General features: G+C 41.5%; 1 protein-coding gene across 3 annotated transcripts in view; it reads left to right on the top strand.

Moving 5' to 3' along the window:
- RPL19 (ribosomal protein L19) overlaps positions 1-9,089 on the top strand; it is a 140,571-nt gene extending 131,482 nt beyond the window's left edge. Inside the window, exons 1-6 of one of the 3 annotated variants that reach the window (XM_061589902.1) lie at positions 4,310-4,419; positions 6,526-6,632; positions 7,053-7,175; positions 7,361-7,481; positions 7,837-7,947; positions 8,905-9,089. In XM_061589902.1, coding sequence (XP_061445886.1) covers positions 6,527-6,632; positions 7,053-7,175; positions 7,361-7,481; positions 7,837-7,947; positions 8,905-9,028 — 585 coding nt within the window. In that variant the 5' untranslated portion in view covers positions 4,310-4,419; position 6,526 and the 3' untranslated portion in view covers positions 9,029-9,089. Of the gene's footprint in view, positions 1-4,309; positions 4,420-4,469; positions 4,567-6,523; positions 6,633-7,052; positions 7,176-7,360; positions 7,482-7,836; positions 7,948-8,904 lie in introns of those variants that run through there. The other 2 variants (XM_061589900.1, XM_061589901.1) reach the window with 2 other exon arrangements.
- Positions 9,090-13,592: the final 4,503 nt, after the last annotated feature.

Genomic DNA, 13,592 nt, shown 5'->3' with positions numbered 1-13,592 from the left:
CTTGCAACAGATTTGACCCTTCATTTCAGAAAGAAGTTTGAGAAATGAGTAAGATGATTCACTACCATTTTCTGTCTACCCTGTCTTACTCACTTTGACAGCCAACCCAATTCCAGTGAGTAGTAACTGTCAGAGAATTGAGTGCTCCCATGTAATATCTCCACAACACTAGGCTTTCTTCCTATAACAGTCTTCTGGTGACTGGCTTGGCCTGACGGCACTTAACCCCATCTTGCCCAAAGCAAATAGGCTAGATTTAATGTTTCTTACCCAGGGTCTCTAAGCAGGTGAGAAGGAATGATCCCATCACTTCAGCTGAACCTGGAAACACCCTCATTTCATTAAGATTTCTATCTTAATTTCCAATCAGAGAATTTTTGTTTGTTTGAGTGGTATGCTCCAAGCAACTGTGGTTGATGTTTAATGTATCATGCTTAATTACACCACTAGGGCCTGCCCCATGACATCACTAGGGCCTGCCCCTGAAATCTCAGGGTTTGATATACTTCTGACCTGGCAACCCTGAGGCTGATGGGAGTTGTAGTTCAGAAACATCTGAAGCACCAAAGGTTCCCAGACCTAGTCTAGCACATAGTTTTCCTTTCATAAGGGGGAAAAATATCAAACCTGAAGTTAAGCTGACATAAAGGCCCCAATGAGTAGTAACACAAATCAGTAGAAAAAGACCATGTTTAATTTCACTCCACATTCAATAATAAAAATGATCCTCAGCCCAATTACTACCCAATGTTCTGGCACAGTATTCAACGCTAGTCCTATTCAGAGTCAGTCCATGGAAGTTAATGGACATGACTAATGAAGTTAGGTTAATTAATTTCAGTGGGTCTACTTTGCATAGGATTTAGCTGAATACAACCCCTAGGATTTATTTTTAACTATTTGAGCTTGTCCATACCATAGCACATAACATTATTGAAACACATTAAAATAGCAAAAAAAATTAAAATACTTTAAATACTCCTCCTCCATGCACACACTTAACCCCAATTGCTAATTGCCTGCTTTAAAAACATGCTTAGGCTAGGGCTTCGCTTAACTTCCAGATGAAAGGAGTTCCAGAAATGTAACTCAGCTATTACTTCCTTGGTGTTCCAAATCAGCAGACACAGTACAGTTAAGGATCACAAGGAAACAGAATTGAAACATAGGAAATGGGGCACAGAAAACAAGACTATTTAAATAATCATATGCTACTAATAATTGCTTGTTACTTCTTAGTTTACTTCTCATTAAGACTGCAATTCTAAGCATATTTATCAGGAAACGTCTCAATGGGGCTTACTTCTGAATAAATATATTTTGGGAAGGGCCATAGTTTAGTGGCAGAGCAACTGCTTTGCATGCAGAAAGTGCAATCCCCACCATCTCCACATGGGGCTGGGAAAGACCCATGTGAAACTCTGGAAAGTCAGTGTAGACAATACTGAGTTAGATGAGACTGTGGAAGAGGCAGTTAGTACAGCCAGCATAACAAAGGATTAGATTAAAATAATATTAAAACTATCTGTTGTTAAATGTTAAGGAGACTAGCATATTTCTTTACTGGTGCACCAGAGAGAAAACATCACAAGTAGACTAATGATACCTTTGTAGCTGAGTAATGGTCTTCAGGTACCTGGACAGAAGGAAGACTTCAGATGAAAACTCTAGCAAGCCTGTCAGAGAGACAGCAGGTAGAGTCGAGTGTGAGCTGAGAAATTGCTATACCTTTATTATCCAACTTTAATAGTTGGAGGAGGAGTCCTGCATGATGGAGGAGTCCTGCATGACATCTGGGGCGAGGAGCCACCTGCCATGCCACACGCAAAGTTGCCAGTCCACCTGCCTGCCTACAGTTGCCGTGTCATGGAGCCTGGTGCAGACAGGTGGGGCACCAAGCAACTGAGTGGGGACGCTGGGGGATGCTGCCGCCACCACGGCATCATGCATTCCGGGCAGCATTTGTGAGAGCTCTGAGTGCTGTTTTGTCGGGGACTTGACCAAGGCACTGCCTTGTCCAGCACCTTAGCATCTTGCTTTTCTGCAGTGTCCATCTGGCTGCTCTTTGGGGGAGCCTATAAGCAATAGTCTTCTCCCACTGTGGGTTCTCTCCAGCCACTGGTGCCTGGAGTTAGTCTGCCTTTGAACATGGAGTCTTCATTTAACAACAGCAGCCATCAGCAGAGACTCCAACATCAATGCTAGAGTGAAAGAAAATTGTTTTCTTATGCTTTTGTGATGGAATGTTATGAATATTGAAATGTTGTTATTAATTTGATATATTTTAATTGATTGATGGCTTGTTCTTTGATGTTTATGATGTTTTATGATGACTTTAAATGTGATGTTTAGGTAATCAATTGGAGTTATTGTTGGATTGTTATGTTTTGAAATGATTTGAAACAATTGTTATGTTTTTGAATTGACTGCTGTTGATGTTGTCATTTGCATTTTTGTGTTGTATTTGCATTTGTGTTATTGTAAGCCACTTTGAGCATATTTATATGGAAAAGTGGCATATAAATTCAAGTAATAAATAAATAAGAAATAAATGAGCCAGTGGTAAGCTTCTTATGTTCCTATCAGACTGTAACTTTAGAGCTGTTCAACCTCCTTCCCTTTTGTTGTTCTTGTTGTTACTTTACATCTAGAGCCCACCTTTGCTCCATGGAGCTTAAAATGGCATATATAGTTGTCTCTACCACTCTTTAACCTCATTATAATTATTGGTTGAGATTTTAATATTTTAATGTAATTCTATGTATTAATTTTGTACATCGCCCAGAGTGGCTGGATTGCCAGCCAGATGGGTGACTAATAAATTTAATAAATAAATAAATGACATACTGGGAGGTAAGTTAGGCTGGGGGGGGAGTAACTGGGTCAGGCAGTAAGTTTCACAGCTGAGTCAGCTGTTTTGGACAACAATTCCCATCAATGCCAGCCAGCATAACCTGCTCTGGTTGCAGCTGGTGGGAGATATAGTCCAAAACACCTGGAGGGCACCAGGTTGGTGAAGGCTGTCCTAGCCCTACTCTGACCAAATAGTACACAATGGCGGCTTCTTATCAATTCTTATTGATCATGCAAAAGCCACAGTTAGTACTATGTATTTTTAATACTGTTTTGTTTTAAGATGCCCAGGAAATACTTCCTGATGGGTAACCATAATAATAATAATAAATAAATAAATCTGTGTAAGGAAGAAATTCAGGGCTACAGAAACCTTATTATAGCCTTTAAAAAGAAAAGAAAAGAAAAGTGAAGATAGTATTTTAGAGCTCGAGACCACCTCAAATCATGCAGTTCTGTTTTGGGGAAACTGACTTATCACATGCACTCAGTAACCTTATTCACATCTAACTTCTCCTCCCCATCACTCAATGAAAACTTCTCCAGTACAAATATTCAATATCTCACTCGATACATTACAAATAGCAACATGCCACATAATGCGCAAGCGCACTCTTTTCTTAAACTAGCCCAGACAAGTTTTGTATGATCAGCGTTGCAGAGCAATTGCAGATAGGTTTAACCACAGACTTTAAAACAGAGTCATACACAAGGTGTAACTTTTGAGTTGATATCGGGCCCCACTTTTGTTTCTCCTCCGGGAGAAAAGTGACAGCCGTCTGTAGAAAACAATGGAGAAATCCAGGATTTTAGCATAGGTGTGACTGAGCATCAGAGTTTCCGCTTCCAGCAAAAGGTAGCCGCAAAAACAGGATTTTTTGCCTTTTTAAATATTTGCCTTTTTAAATTTGTACCTTTAGTGAGTCTGGCGTTCAATTGAAATAGATTGCTGCAGCCTGACGGATGTTTTGTATTGGTCATTTTTACGTAGAAATAATAATCAGCCTTAGCGCCACCCCCCCGGTAACCTGCAATACTTAGAGTGGACTAGCTTGCAAGGCTATCTTAGCCGCCCCTCCCCCTGCATATCAATCTCGAGGTAAACGGGCCGTGTCGGAATTGGCCAATCTTAGTTATTATCTTTTGTTTCAGCTTGTGGTGGGACGCTGCTTTCAAACACAGCTAAGCTAAAGTATGAATTTCTCACACAGTGCAAGAAAAACAAGTGTCTCGAGAAATCAAAAAGTTTCATATCTCTATAATGAAGATAATTTCTCAACTTATTTCTTTTTTTACATTTTACAGCAAAACGATGACATAATATTCATAGGCATGCGCAAAGCACTACCTTTCACTTCGGTCAGGCGCATAACCCTGGTGGAAACCCCTCCTCACGTGACCATAACCCACTATAGGCGCAGGCGCAGTGGGACTTTAGGTTATACCAGGTTTTGCTCCATGGGGGGATAGAATGTATAAAAACCTTTGTTTCTGCCTCCTTTCCTTCTACTTTCCTTCCATTTCTTGTTTAATATGAAAGACGTTTAATCCTGGTGGAGACTACAGGTGAGTTAATGAAGTTGGAGTGAAAAGAACAGAAGTTGATGGCGTTGAGGGAGTAAGTGGTACAGTCCATTTATGCGTTGGTTAGTAGGCTGGCCCGTGTGCGCTTCCTTCCTTTCTTTTTAGTGCCGTTGGTTCGGCCGCCATGAGGTGAGGAGCTGCGGGGGGGGGGGCTTCAGTCTTCTGGAGGACACTTTTTTAAAAAAACGAAAAGGCTTGAGGGTGACGAGTGAAGGAAGGAAAGAAAATAAAATAAAAGCAAATGGAGAGGGACTATTCTCGGGGGATGCGGGCGCGTGAGGACGGTTGAGAAACGCGGCCTAGGGGCGCCTGAAGAGAGAGAAGCCGACTGAAGGAAGAGACGGGGGGGGGTCGAAAGGGGAGGAGCCTATGTGGCAGCTTTTAAAGGGCGCCCCAAACGGCGAAGCCACATTTGCGGCTTGGGGTCTTCCCCTTAGAAGATGGAAAGAGCGGGTAGTAGCAATGGTGGTTAGGAAACATGGGGGACCTGAAAAGGGGTTTAAAGAAGAGAAAGGGAAGATACTTGTCGTTCATATACATTATTTCAGTAATTTTTACAGCAGTTCTGGAAGGTAGGCTCCCTTCCCTATAGCGTAGGTAGTGTTTCATGAGGAGAGTGGTTAGCCGAAGGCTACGTAGTGAATTCATAACCAAGGAGAAATCGAAATAATAATCCTTCCGAGCTGTTCCTCTCCCACACTCACATCTGGATTCCTTCTGCCACAAATCACTCAAGCAAAACGCTCTTGCAAATACTGTAAAGACGTACCAGAGTTTGCAGGTGGTGGGTGTGGAATTGATGGTGAGCAGCAGCCCTTGATCCTTCGCTGTAGCTCTACTGCTGCTATATTACTGTTATCACCTGCCCTGTACCAGCAGATCCTGGAGTGGATTACCACAGTTTAAAATTAAACATTAAAAACCAAACAAATTGCAATCACAGGAATAGGATGGATATTGAAAATATACATCTCAGGTATTGAAGGTTGGGGTAACAAGGTGCATCTACCATTTGCAGAAAACTGTACAGTGAAGGTGCCACTAATGCGAACACCTTAAATTAGGCCCAGAAACGAATTGGCAACCAATGCAACTGTTTTAAAATGGGTTGTACAAGTTCTAAAAACAACCCCAGCCAGTAATTGGCTGCTGAATTTTGGACCAGTTGGAGTTTCCTAATGATCTTCAAGGGCAGCCGAATGTAGAGTGCATTATGCTGTTCTTGTTATAAAAATATTTTAATAAATAATAATGTTGCATTTTGATCTTCTGATACATGTTAGAAACACCTTGTTGTTTGTTTATTTATTTATATACTGCCCCATAGCCAAAGCGCTCTGGGCGGTTATGGTAACAGAGTGTGTTTGAATTGATTTTCCTAATTCTCAGATACTATGCAATACACACCTTTCCCCAATATGTCTACATGTTTGTCTGAGGCTTGGTGATTTTACTTATGTAATTTATTAAACTTCCTGCCTGCCTGCCTGCCTTCTTTTGCCCTGGAGTTCTAGGAAGGAGGTCTCAGCAATAGCTCAGTTACATAAAGAATACCCTTTTTAAACAGGCCTCTGGTTTTTCTTTCAAAGTCATTGGAGTAGATTAAGTTCTCTTTTTGGAGGCTTAAAAATAATGAAATCTCAAATAAAGCTGTTCATTTAGTCTTCACAAGTTCTGATTATTGAAGCACAGTCTAAGCCGGAGGTGGAACTCATTGAATGATTGATCAGAAGGAGAGAGAGAGCATTCCCATCGGGGTGCTGAATGGGACAGAGAGGCCTAACTTCTCTGCCCACCCTAGCGTTCTCTGCTTTTTTTTTCTTTTTGCCACCATTGCTAAAATTGGTGGGTTCTTTGTAAGGACAGAGTGAAAAAATTGTTGGGTGGATTGGGCCCCTGGATTGTGGGTTAGGCCCTTATGGTATAGGATGATGGCTCAGATTCCTGTATAGTTTGCACATTTTGGTTATGCAAATTAGTTAATTCTGTGAATTTTGGAATAACTCCCCAATTGAAATCTCCACAAATCAGTCTGTTTTCTCTGTCCCTCTGAAATCTCTAATCTGTATGTTGTGTTTGTGTCCTCAGTATGTTAAGGCTGCAGAAGAGGCTGGCCTCCAGCGTCCTGCGCTGTGGCAAGAAAAAAGTCTGGTTGGATCCCAATGAGACTAATGAAATTGCAAATGCCAACTCTCGTAAGTGATCATTTGCATGTCCCAAGAGTATGCAGGTTGTTCATGTTGTCAATACTGCATGTAGTAGATACTAGATAGTTTTTGTTTTAAAACACAGCAAACATCCATTCATATGCTCAGTACCCTATTGCTGAATCTCTATCAATTTTCTTCAGATTTGCCTGCATGTGCAAATAACTAACTTAATAGGCCCTTTCTTGCTCTATAACACAGACCTTGCTAGTATATCTGTTATGAATTAATTCAGTGGACAAGTCCATAGACTGACAACTTCTGTGCACTGGGAGGATTTCAGCTTGGATTGGAAACTTAGATACAGACCTCACTGTAAATGTAGACTCATTCATTTATATGAAGATAGATTTGCAGATCTGCTTGGTGGTACTATTCTCGCTGATCATTGTTTTTCCTGTCTTCTAGGTCAGCAGATCAGGAAACTGATCAAAGATGGCCTGATCATCCGCAAGCCAGTTACTGTTCACTCACGTGCTCGATGCCGGAAAAACACTTTGGCTCGCCGTAAGGGCAGACACATGGGCATCGGTAAGAGCTGGTTTCTCTCAACATTGAGTATCTCCAATTTAGAGGCAGTTGAGTTTAAAGAGATGTAAGTGAAAGAGTGGCAAGAAAGCATTGAATAGCTTTGATTCTGTACTTAGGCTTTTGCAGAAATGCAAGCATTTCTGTGCTAAAAGTTGATTAATTCTGTTTAACATTCTCCTTTGCAGGTAAGAGAAAAGGTACAGCCAATGCCCGTATGCCTGAGAAAGTTACTTGGATGAGAAGGATGAGGATTTTGAGACGTCTGCTTCGCAGATACAGGGAATCCAAGAAGATTGATCGCCATATGTAAGTGGCAAACAAATGTATTTATCCACTTTGTTTCAGACTGTCTGGCATTATCTGCCTGCTATTAGAGGCCAGCTGTTTTACAAAGACACAAAGGAATAACTTTGTATTTGAGTCTATTTTCCAGTGTTGAGAACTACATAATGCCAGTTTATTGAATGCTTACTGAACAATGCACTAGATTCTAGAGTAGATCGGTGTGACATTAAGGCATTATAGAGCTCCCATACTTGATGCCAAGGCAAAGCCACTTATAGCATATCTCAGAGAACACTACTTTCTTTTAAAGTATTATCATTTCTTAAGCACTCTGGAGAGGCATACTCAATCCATGCTGTGTCTACCACCTTTCCAGGTATCACAGCTTGTACTTGAAGGTGAAAGGTAATGTATTCAAGAACAAGAGGATCCTGATGGAGCACATCCACAAACTGAAGGCAGACAAGGCTCGCAAGAAGCTTCTGGCGTAAGTATCCTCCCTTTTTGCTACTAGATAGCTACTTGCTTTTGAGTAAACAGATATGTTCCTCCTCTGCTCTCTTGTTTATATTGAAAACTGCCCTTGGCATAGCAGTACTAAAATTCTTTAAAAAGGTGTTACATGCTAAAGAATGAGAGAGGTAAAATGCTGCCTTCCTTCCAGTTTCCCCCCCTAACAACCATACTCGGAAAAAAGAGCTCTTGAGTGTAAAATTGCCCTGTCCCTTCAAAGGCATAATCTAAAAGAATCTTATGATTAGTTACAGCAAGCATAGTGCAACACTTGGCTAATGATGGTACATTATGGAAGACTGACATAGAGTATCCTGTAGGACAGGAATGGAGACATGGCCTTCTAGATGTTGATGGACTACAATTCCCATCAATCCTGATGATTGGGAGTCCCAATATTTGAAGGGACACAAGTGCCCCATATCTGCTGTAGACCGATTCACTCAAAGGCACATAGCTCAAACACCACAGATAAAAAAGATTATGAGCCAACTGAAATTTTAGTTTGCTTTTTACTCTTTTGTCACCTGCCATTGAGACTTCAATTGGAGGTGTGGCAAAATCAGCATCACCAGTTGGGAAGTGGTATTACATTGTTGTGTCCAGGTTAATTCAGAAAGTAGAAACTGGGTTTTGAGCATTGGTTGGCAGCAGTGGCAAAGTATCCTCTATGGGGAAACATTTATTTATTTTGGAGTATTTAGCACCAGCCTACTTAACTGATGTTCTACAATATATTTTACATACAGTGAAATAGGTAACAGTACAGTTATTACTAGGGCAAGGCAAAGATGTATATAAGTTTCTCCCCAGTCTATAGCTGTTCCAGTCTTCACTCTGCAGCTAAATCTGCTACCCTCAAACTGACTGTTGCTGACAATAATGAAGTAAATGTTGCTGTGCCTTTCATGAGCCTTCCTTTGCTTCTCAGTGACCAAGCTGAAGCCCGTAGGTCCAAGACCAAGGAGGCTCGTAAGCGCCGTGAAGAACGTCTGCAAGCCAAGAAGGAGGAGATCATCAAGACACTGTCCAAGGAGGAAGAAACCAAGAAATAACTTCTGCCTTCCTGTGTACATAGTGCTCAAAGGGTATCTAATAAATCTCTCTAACAACCCACCTATGTCTATTAGCTTTTCCTAAATAAGTGAGAGGATAATCTTAGAATAAGCAGGTACCTAGTTTCTGGGGTAACCCAGCAGCTTGACCAAAACCTTTGTTCACAAGAGGTGGATTGATTTAAAGTGTTGCTTTAAACTGGTTTCTCACTTTCTATTTTATGTTTAGTAAATAGTTGTCTGCACCAACGTTTGTTAACAAGTAAACGTCTGTTGGCAACTAAATAGAGCATTTATGCTACCCAAAAGCCTACTTCAAAACATCTGGTCGTGCAGCTCACATGCCTTTTGCACTTTGCAATCTATATCTATTTTGGGCAGCAGTTCTGGTTTCTTACGGTTTTCCATACATGTTAGGACACTAAAGCCCTATTTGGACATTCAGCCCCCACACAATTCCAGTTGCGTGAGAGAGAGAGCGCAGGAATGTACTTGCTGGCCTGGCTCCCTCCTTCATATCCTAATTGCCTAGTCCCACCGCCCTCCATGTTTTAGGCATGATTTCTTGGGGAGCCTGCAGTATGCAAATAGGTTGCCTACATGATTTAGAATCCTGTATTCAGTCCTCCAGATTGTGCAGGGAGCCTAGATGCATTGAGCAGGCTCCATGCTTCAAATCTTTCCCGCAATGTGTGGAGAGAGTCAGGACTAGGTTGTGGTAGAATGACCTGCAGTGGGCTGTATGTCTGTGCTCTCTGAACGCTCAATAATGGGCTCAGGCAAGATTGCTTACTTGAAGGTACAAGTACCTATACCTTTAAAGAAGCAAGGGTGGATAGTTAGGCATTTTTTCCAAGGTATGAGAATGAAAATATTCATGCTGTTTGATAATCTGTTTTGCAAATTATTAATATTTAACTAATGCTTTACTCCAGGTCACACATATTTGCCCTGGTTTGTTCTCTTACATAGAAAAGCCTCTATTTGGTAGGGGGCTGTCAAAAATTCAGTTGAGGCATAGAGACTTAATACATTGGTATTAAATTCAGACATTTAAAAATCTGGTTTAAATTCTTGAATTTAAGAAAATCATTGATCTCATTCACACATGTGTTTTGTGGTGGTGCCATTAGTTTTAGTTGATGTAATAGTATAAGATAACTTGTGCAACATGTAGCTTTGAAGTTATATTTCTGATTGCCTTACTGTTTGCAGAAGCTGACACTTACATATCATAGCTCTGCTATATTTACACATTTAGAAATGGAGGGTACTGTATTAGCTTAGACCAGCAGGGCTGCAATCTAAAATCGTGATGAATTACAAAGTATCCACTAATGCTTAGTTACTTGGCTTTCTACTGTCAACCCTTTGCACATTGGCTTCTCTTGAAAAGCGTTCCTGCCATGCATATTTGCTCTCGGTTTGTGAAATGGTTAGTCCTGTTGCCTTACATGTATTACGTGCCCCTGAGTGCCCTCCCCTGCAACTGTATATTGGAGGGGGAAAGCAGTGGTAGTGGGCAAGCTGACTTTCCTAGAAGACAGTCTGTCATTATTGATCTCATTGAGAAATTTGCTAAGCAATGCCAGAATTTACAAAAGCACTTACAAGAGCTTGAGCTTAATGAAAATGTGTAGAGAAGCAGACAGTCATGCAGGAGGCTAAAATAATTTTTATTTTAACATGTATATACTGCTTGATATTGTCAGAAAATTCCAAGGGTGGGCAAAACTGTCAAAACACACTGTAAATAATAAAAATGATACAAGCAATAATACAAAATGTGCACCTTCCTTTTTGGAAAGGAAGCTCCATTGACATTTGAGCTATGTCTGTACTAACACCATACAATGTTCAATTAAAAAAAAAAAACACTTGAGAAATTCTGTGAGAAAAACTTCTTACTGAAGAAGAACTGCCCAGGGTTTGCATGGAAAATAATACAAATAATGTATCTTAGGTTGGAATGTGCAGCTTCTCAAAGAGCATAAAAAAAATGGGAATAGAGCAATTTTAAAATCAAACGCACATTCTGGTTAGTTTTTAAATCCTTGCTCAGCCATGAAGCTAACTTAGCCTTAGGCTGAGAGATAGTGACCAGCCCAACTTGCCTGCAGCATTTGTGTGAAGTTGATGAGGGATTATGCTTATGTATACCACCCTGATGTCTTTGGAGGAAGATGGGGTAGAGCTGTGATAATGAAAGATAAACAGGTGAAAAATATAACGCCTCAATTTTGCTAGTGCACAGAGCCTAAAGAGCTGCTACATGATATGGCATGATTGTACCTGGGAATGCAATTGCACAGAAGGTGCAATGTGTGATCTGGTACTTTTCTGGATTCTGGTGCAGTTTTCTAGCAGGGAAAGAGGAAGAGTGAATCTGTTTACTTCAACTTCAAACATCCAATGCATATCTTCCCCCAAGCTCATTAACAATTCAAGGACATGTTAACAAAAAACAATGACCAGAAGGAATATGAATAAGCCAAAGAAACCAATTAACTATTCAATTAGGTCATGAATTTTAATTCTCTGGGATGACTTTCAAAATATATGTTCTGTTTTGCTTTGAGGCTTGGGTCTGACATTGTTTGCCCTCATACTAGCATTTGTTTCTGGGTTAATTTCACAGACCTCAAATTTGAAAAATCTTGAGTGGATCCAAAGGTGTGCCACATTGAAGGGTAGCACTTTACACATCTGTTTTGATTGACATTTAATCTTCCCCCTCAATGCATGTATGTGAGGCTGTCTGGGTGGCAGTAATAACCAGAAACCGGCATGGTCCCATCTGCCAAGTGTTGTCTGTTAATTACCTAATTAATCCCAACACAAATAAAGAAGATCAAGACAATTAGCCCCTGGTATAGACATGAGGGTAAAGGTATATTGTAGAAGACTGGTGTGGGTGAAGAGGGGAGATTTCCTGACTCCTGGGCTAGTCACCGAGTTAGAGAAATTAAAGAGTGTCTATTGTGCACCCTGTCTCTGAATAAATAACAAGTAGTTTAAAAATCACATTCATTTTCACAACTAGCCTATGATTTCCCTGTTTTCTGGGCAGAGAAATGGAAAATTTGAAGTGACAGCTTGCACCACCATCATCTATTGAGCCCACAGTTGGGTGTCAAAGTTCATCTGTAATATAAAATAACAATCCACAGGCTAATCCAATGGTTTTCACACTGTTAAAGGGAATCCTGATTAAACATATTAGAATCTTCATAACGAGAATAATAGCTGACAAGCTTCCCTAGAAGACAGTTTGCTTGCAACTAGCAATCTGCAATGCACACCACAGGAGAGTCTTCGTATGTAATGTTTGTGGCGTGACCTGACAGGCTTGGTGAATGACCTTTGTTCGGAAATTTAGTTTGCTGTGAAGTGATTGACCTGTACCTGTACTGCAGACAGCAGGTGAGGGGACTCAGAAGTTTGAATGCTCCTCCATGCAAAAACATTCCTTACTCATAGAACACTTGATGTCAGGAAAGCATTTTAGCCTAGGAGGTTAGACTGAAACTGTTCTCTGTGATGCATGTGCAAGAAATGTTTTTGTATGGAGGAGCACTCAGCTTTGTGAGCCCCTTCACCTGCAATAGCAGACCCCAGACACAGGCTTTCCACTACAGTAAGTGAGTGTGCACCCAAGAACCCTCCCCCATAATCCTTTGCAAGATGCTAGGATTCTATGGCGGATATACAGGGGCACCTCAGCAAACAAGCTGAATTGGAACTGAACTGGAAAACCCTCCCTAGGCCCAGAAGATTGTAGTGAGTTGCTAATATGGGAGAATCAGAGGACTGAAAGGAGGACTGAAACACATGTGCTCCTCTGGTGCCTGCCACCACCATCCAGGACCTTCAAGAGGCAGCAGCAGCAGCAATAGCCTGGGTGCAAAAGCCCTACACTGTAAGGAACTACCTCTGGCTGTTCTTGCAGCCATTTCCAATATGGGGTCATTTCCTCTAAAACCTCCCATGCTCTGAAGATTCTGAAGTATAGTAACACTGTCCCACCAGCCACCACCAGAGGGAGAAGGAGATACACAGACAAAAGAGTGACGTGTGAGACAGAGAATGACATGGGGGGGGGAAGCTGGTGGGATGTTTTACCCTGGGGGGGGGACAGAAGTAACAACATTTGGTAAGGATGGTCTGGGGGCCAGGAAACCACCACTACTAGACTTCAAGGAGCTGCACAGGGATTCCCTGTGGCAGGAAATCTTTACTAAAGACAGGCTGTGGGAGTGTAACAAGGAGTACTTACCTGCGGAAATAAAACGTATGAACAGGCAGGATCAATGATGACAAGAGCACCCAGACTTGTGAGAGTAAGGGGCTTGCCAAGTGTTTTCTGAAAGCAAGAAACACCCTGGGGTTCAGACGATCCTTGAGATTGCCAGAGGGAGGAGGGGTAGGCTGTGATCCCAACCCTGCTATGTTTGAAGGCCTCCCTGCTCCTGCTGCTAATGTGGGCCCTCGACTTCAGCCCCAAAGCCCTGCCCTGATGGCACCACTGCCAGTCACTTTCATACCACTTCATGCCATACTCTCT

Source organism: Rhineura floridana, chromosome 11 (genome assembly GCF_030035675.1).
Source record: "Rhineura floridana isolate rRhiFlo1 chromosome 11, rRhiFlo1.hap2, whole genome shotgun sequence".
Classification (NCBI taxonomy): Eukaryota; Metazoa; Chordata; class Lepidosauria; order Squamata; family Rhineuridae; genus Rhineura; species Rhineura floridana.
This window is presented reverse-complemented; position numbering and strand designations above follow the sequence as displayed.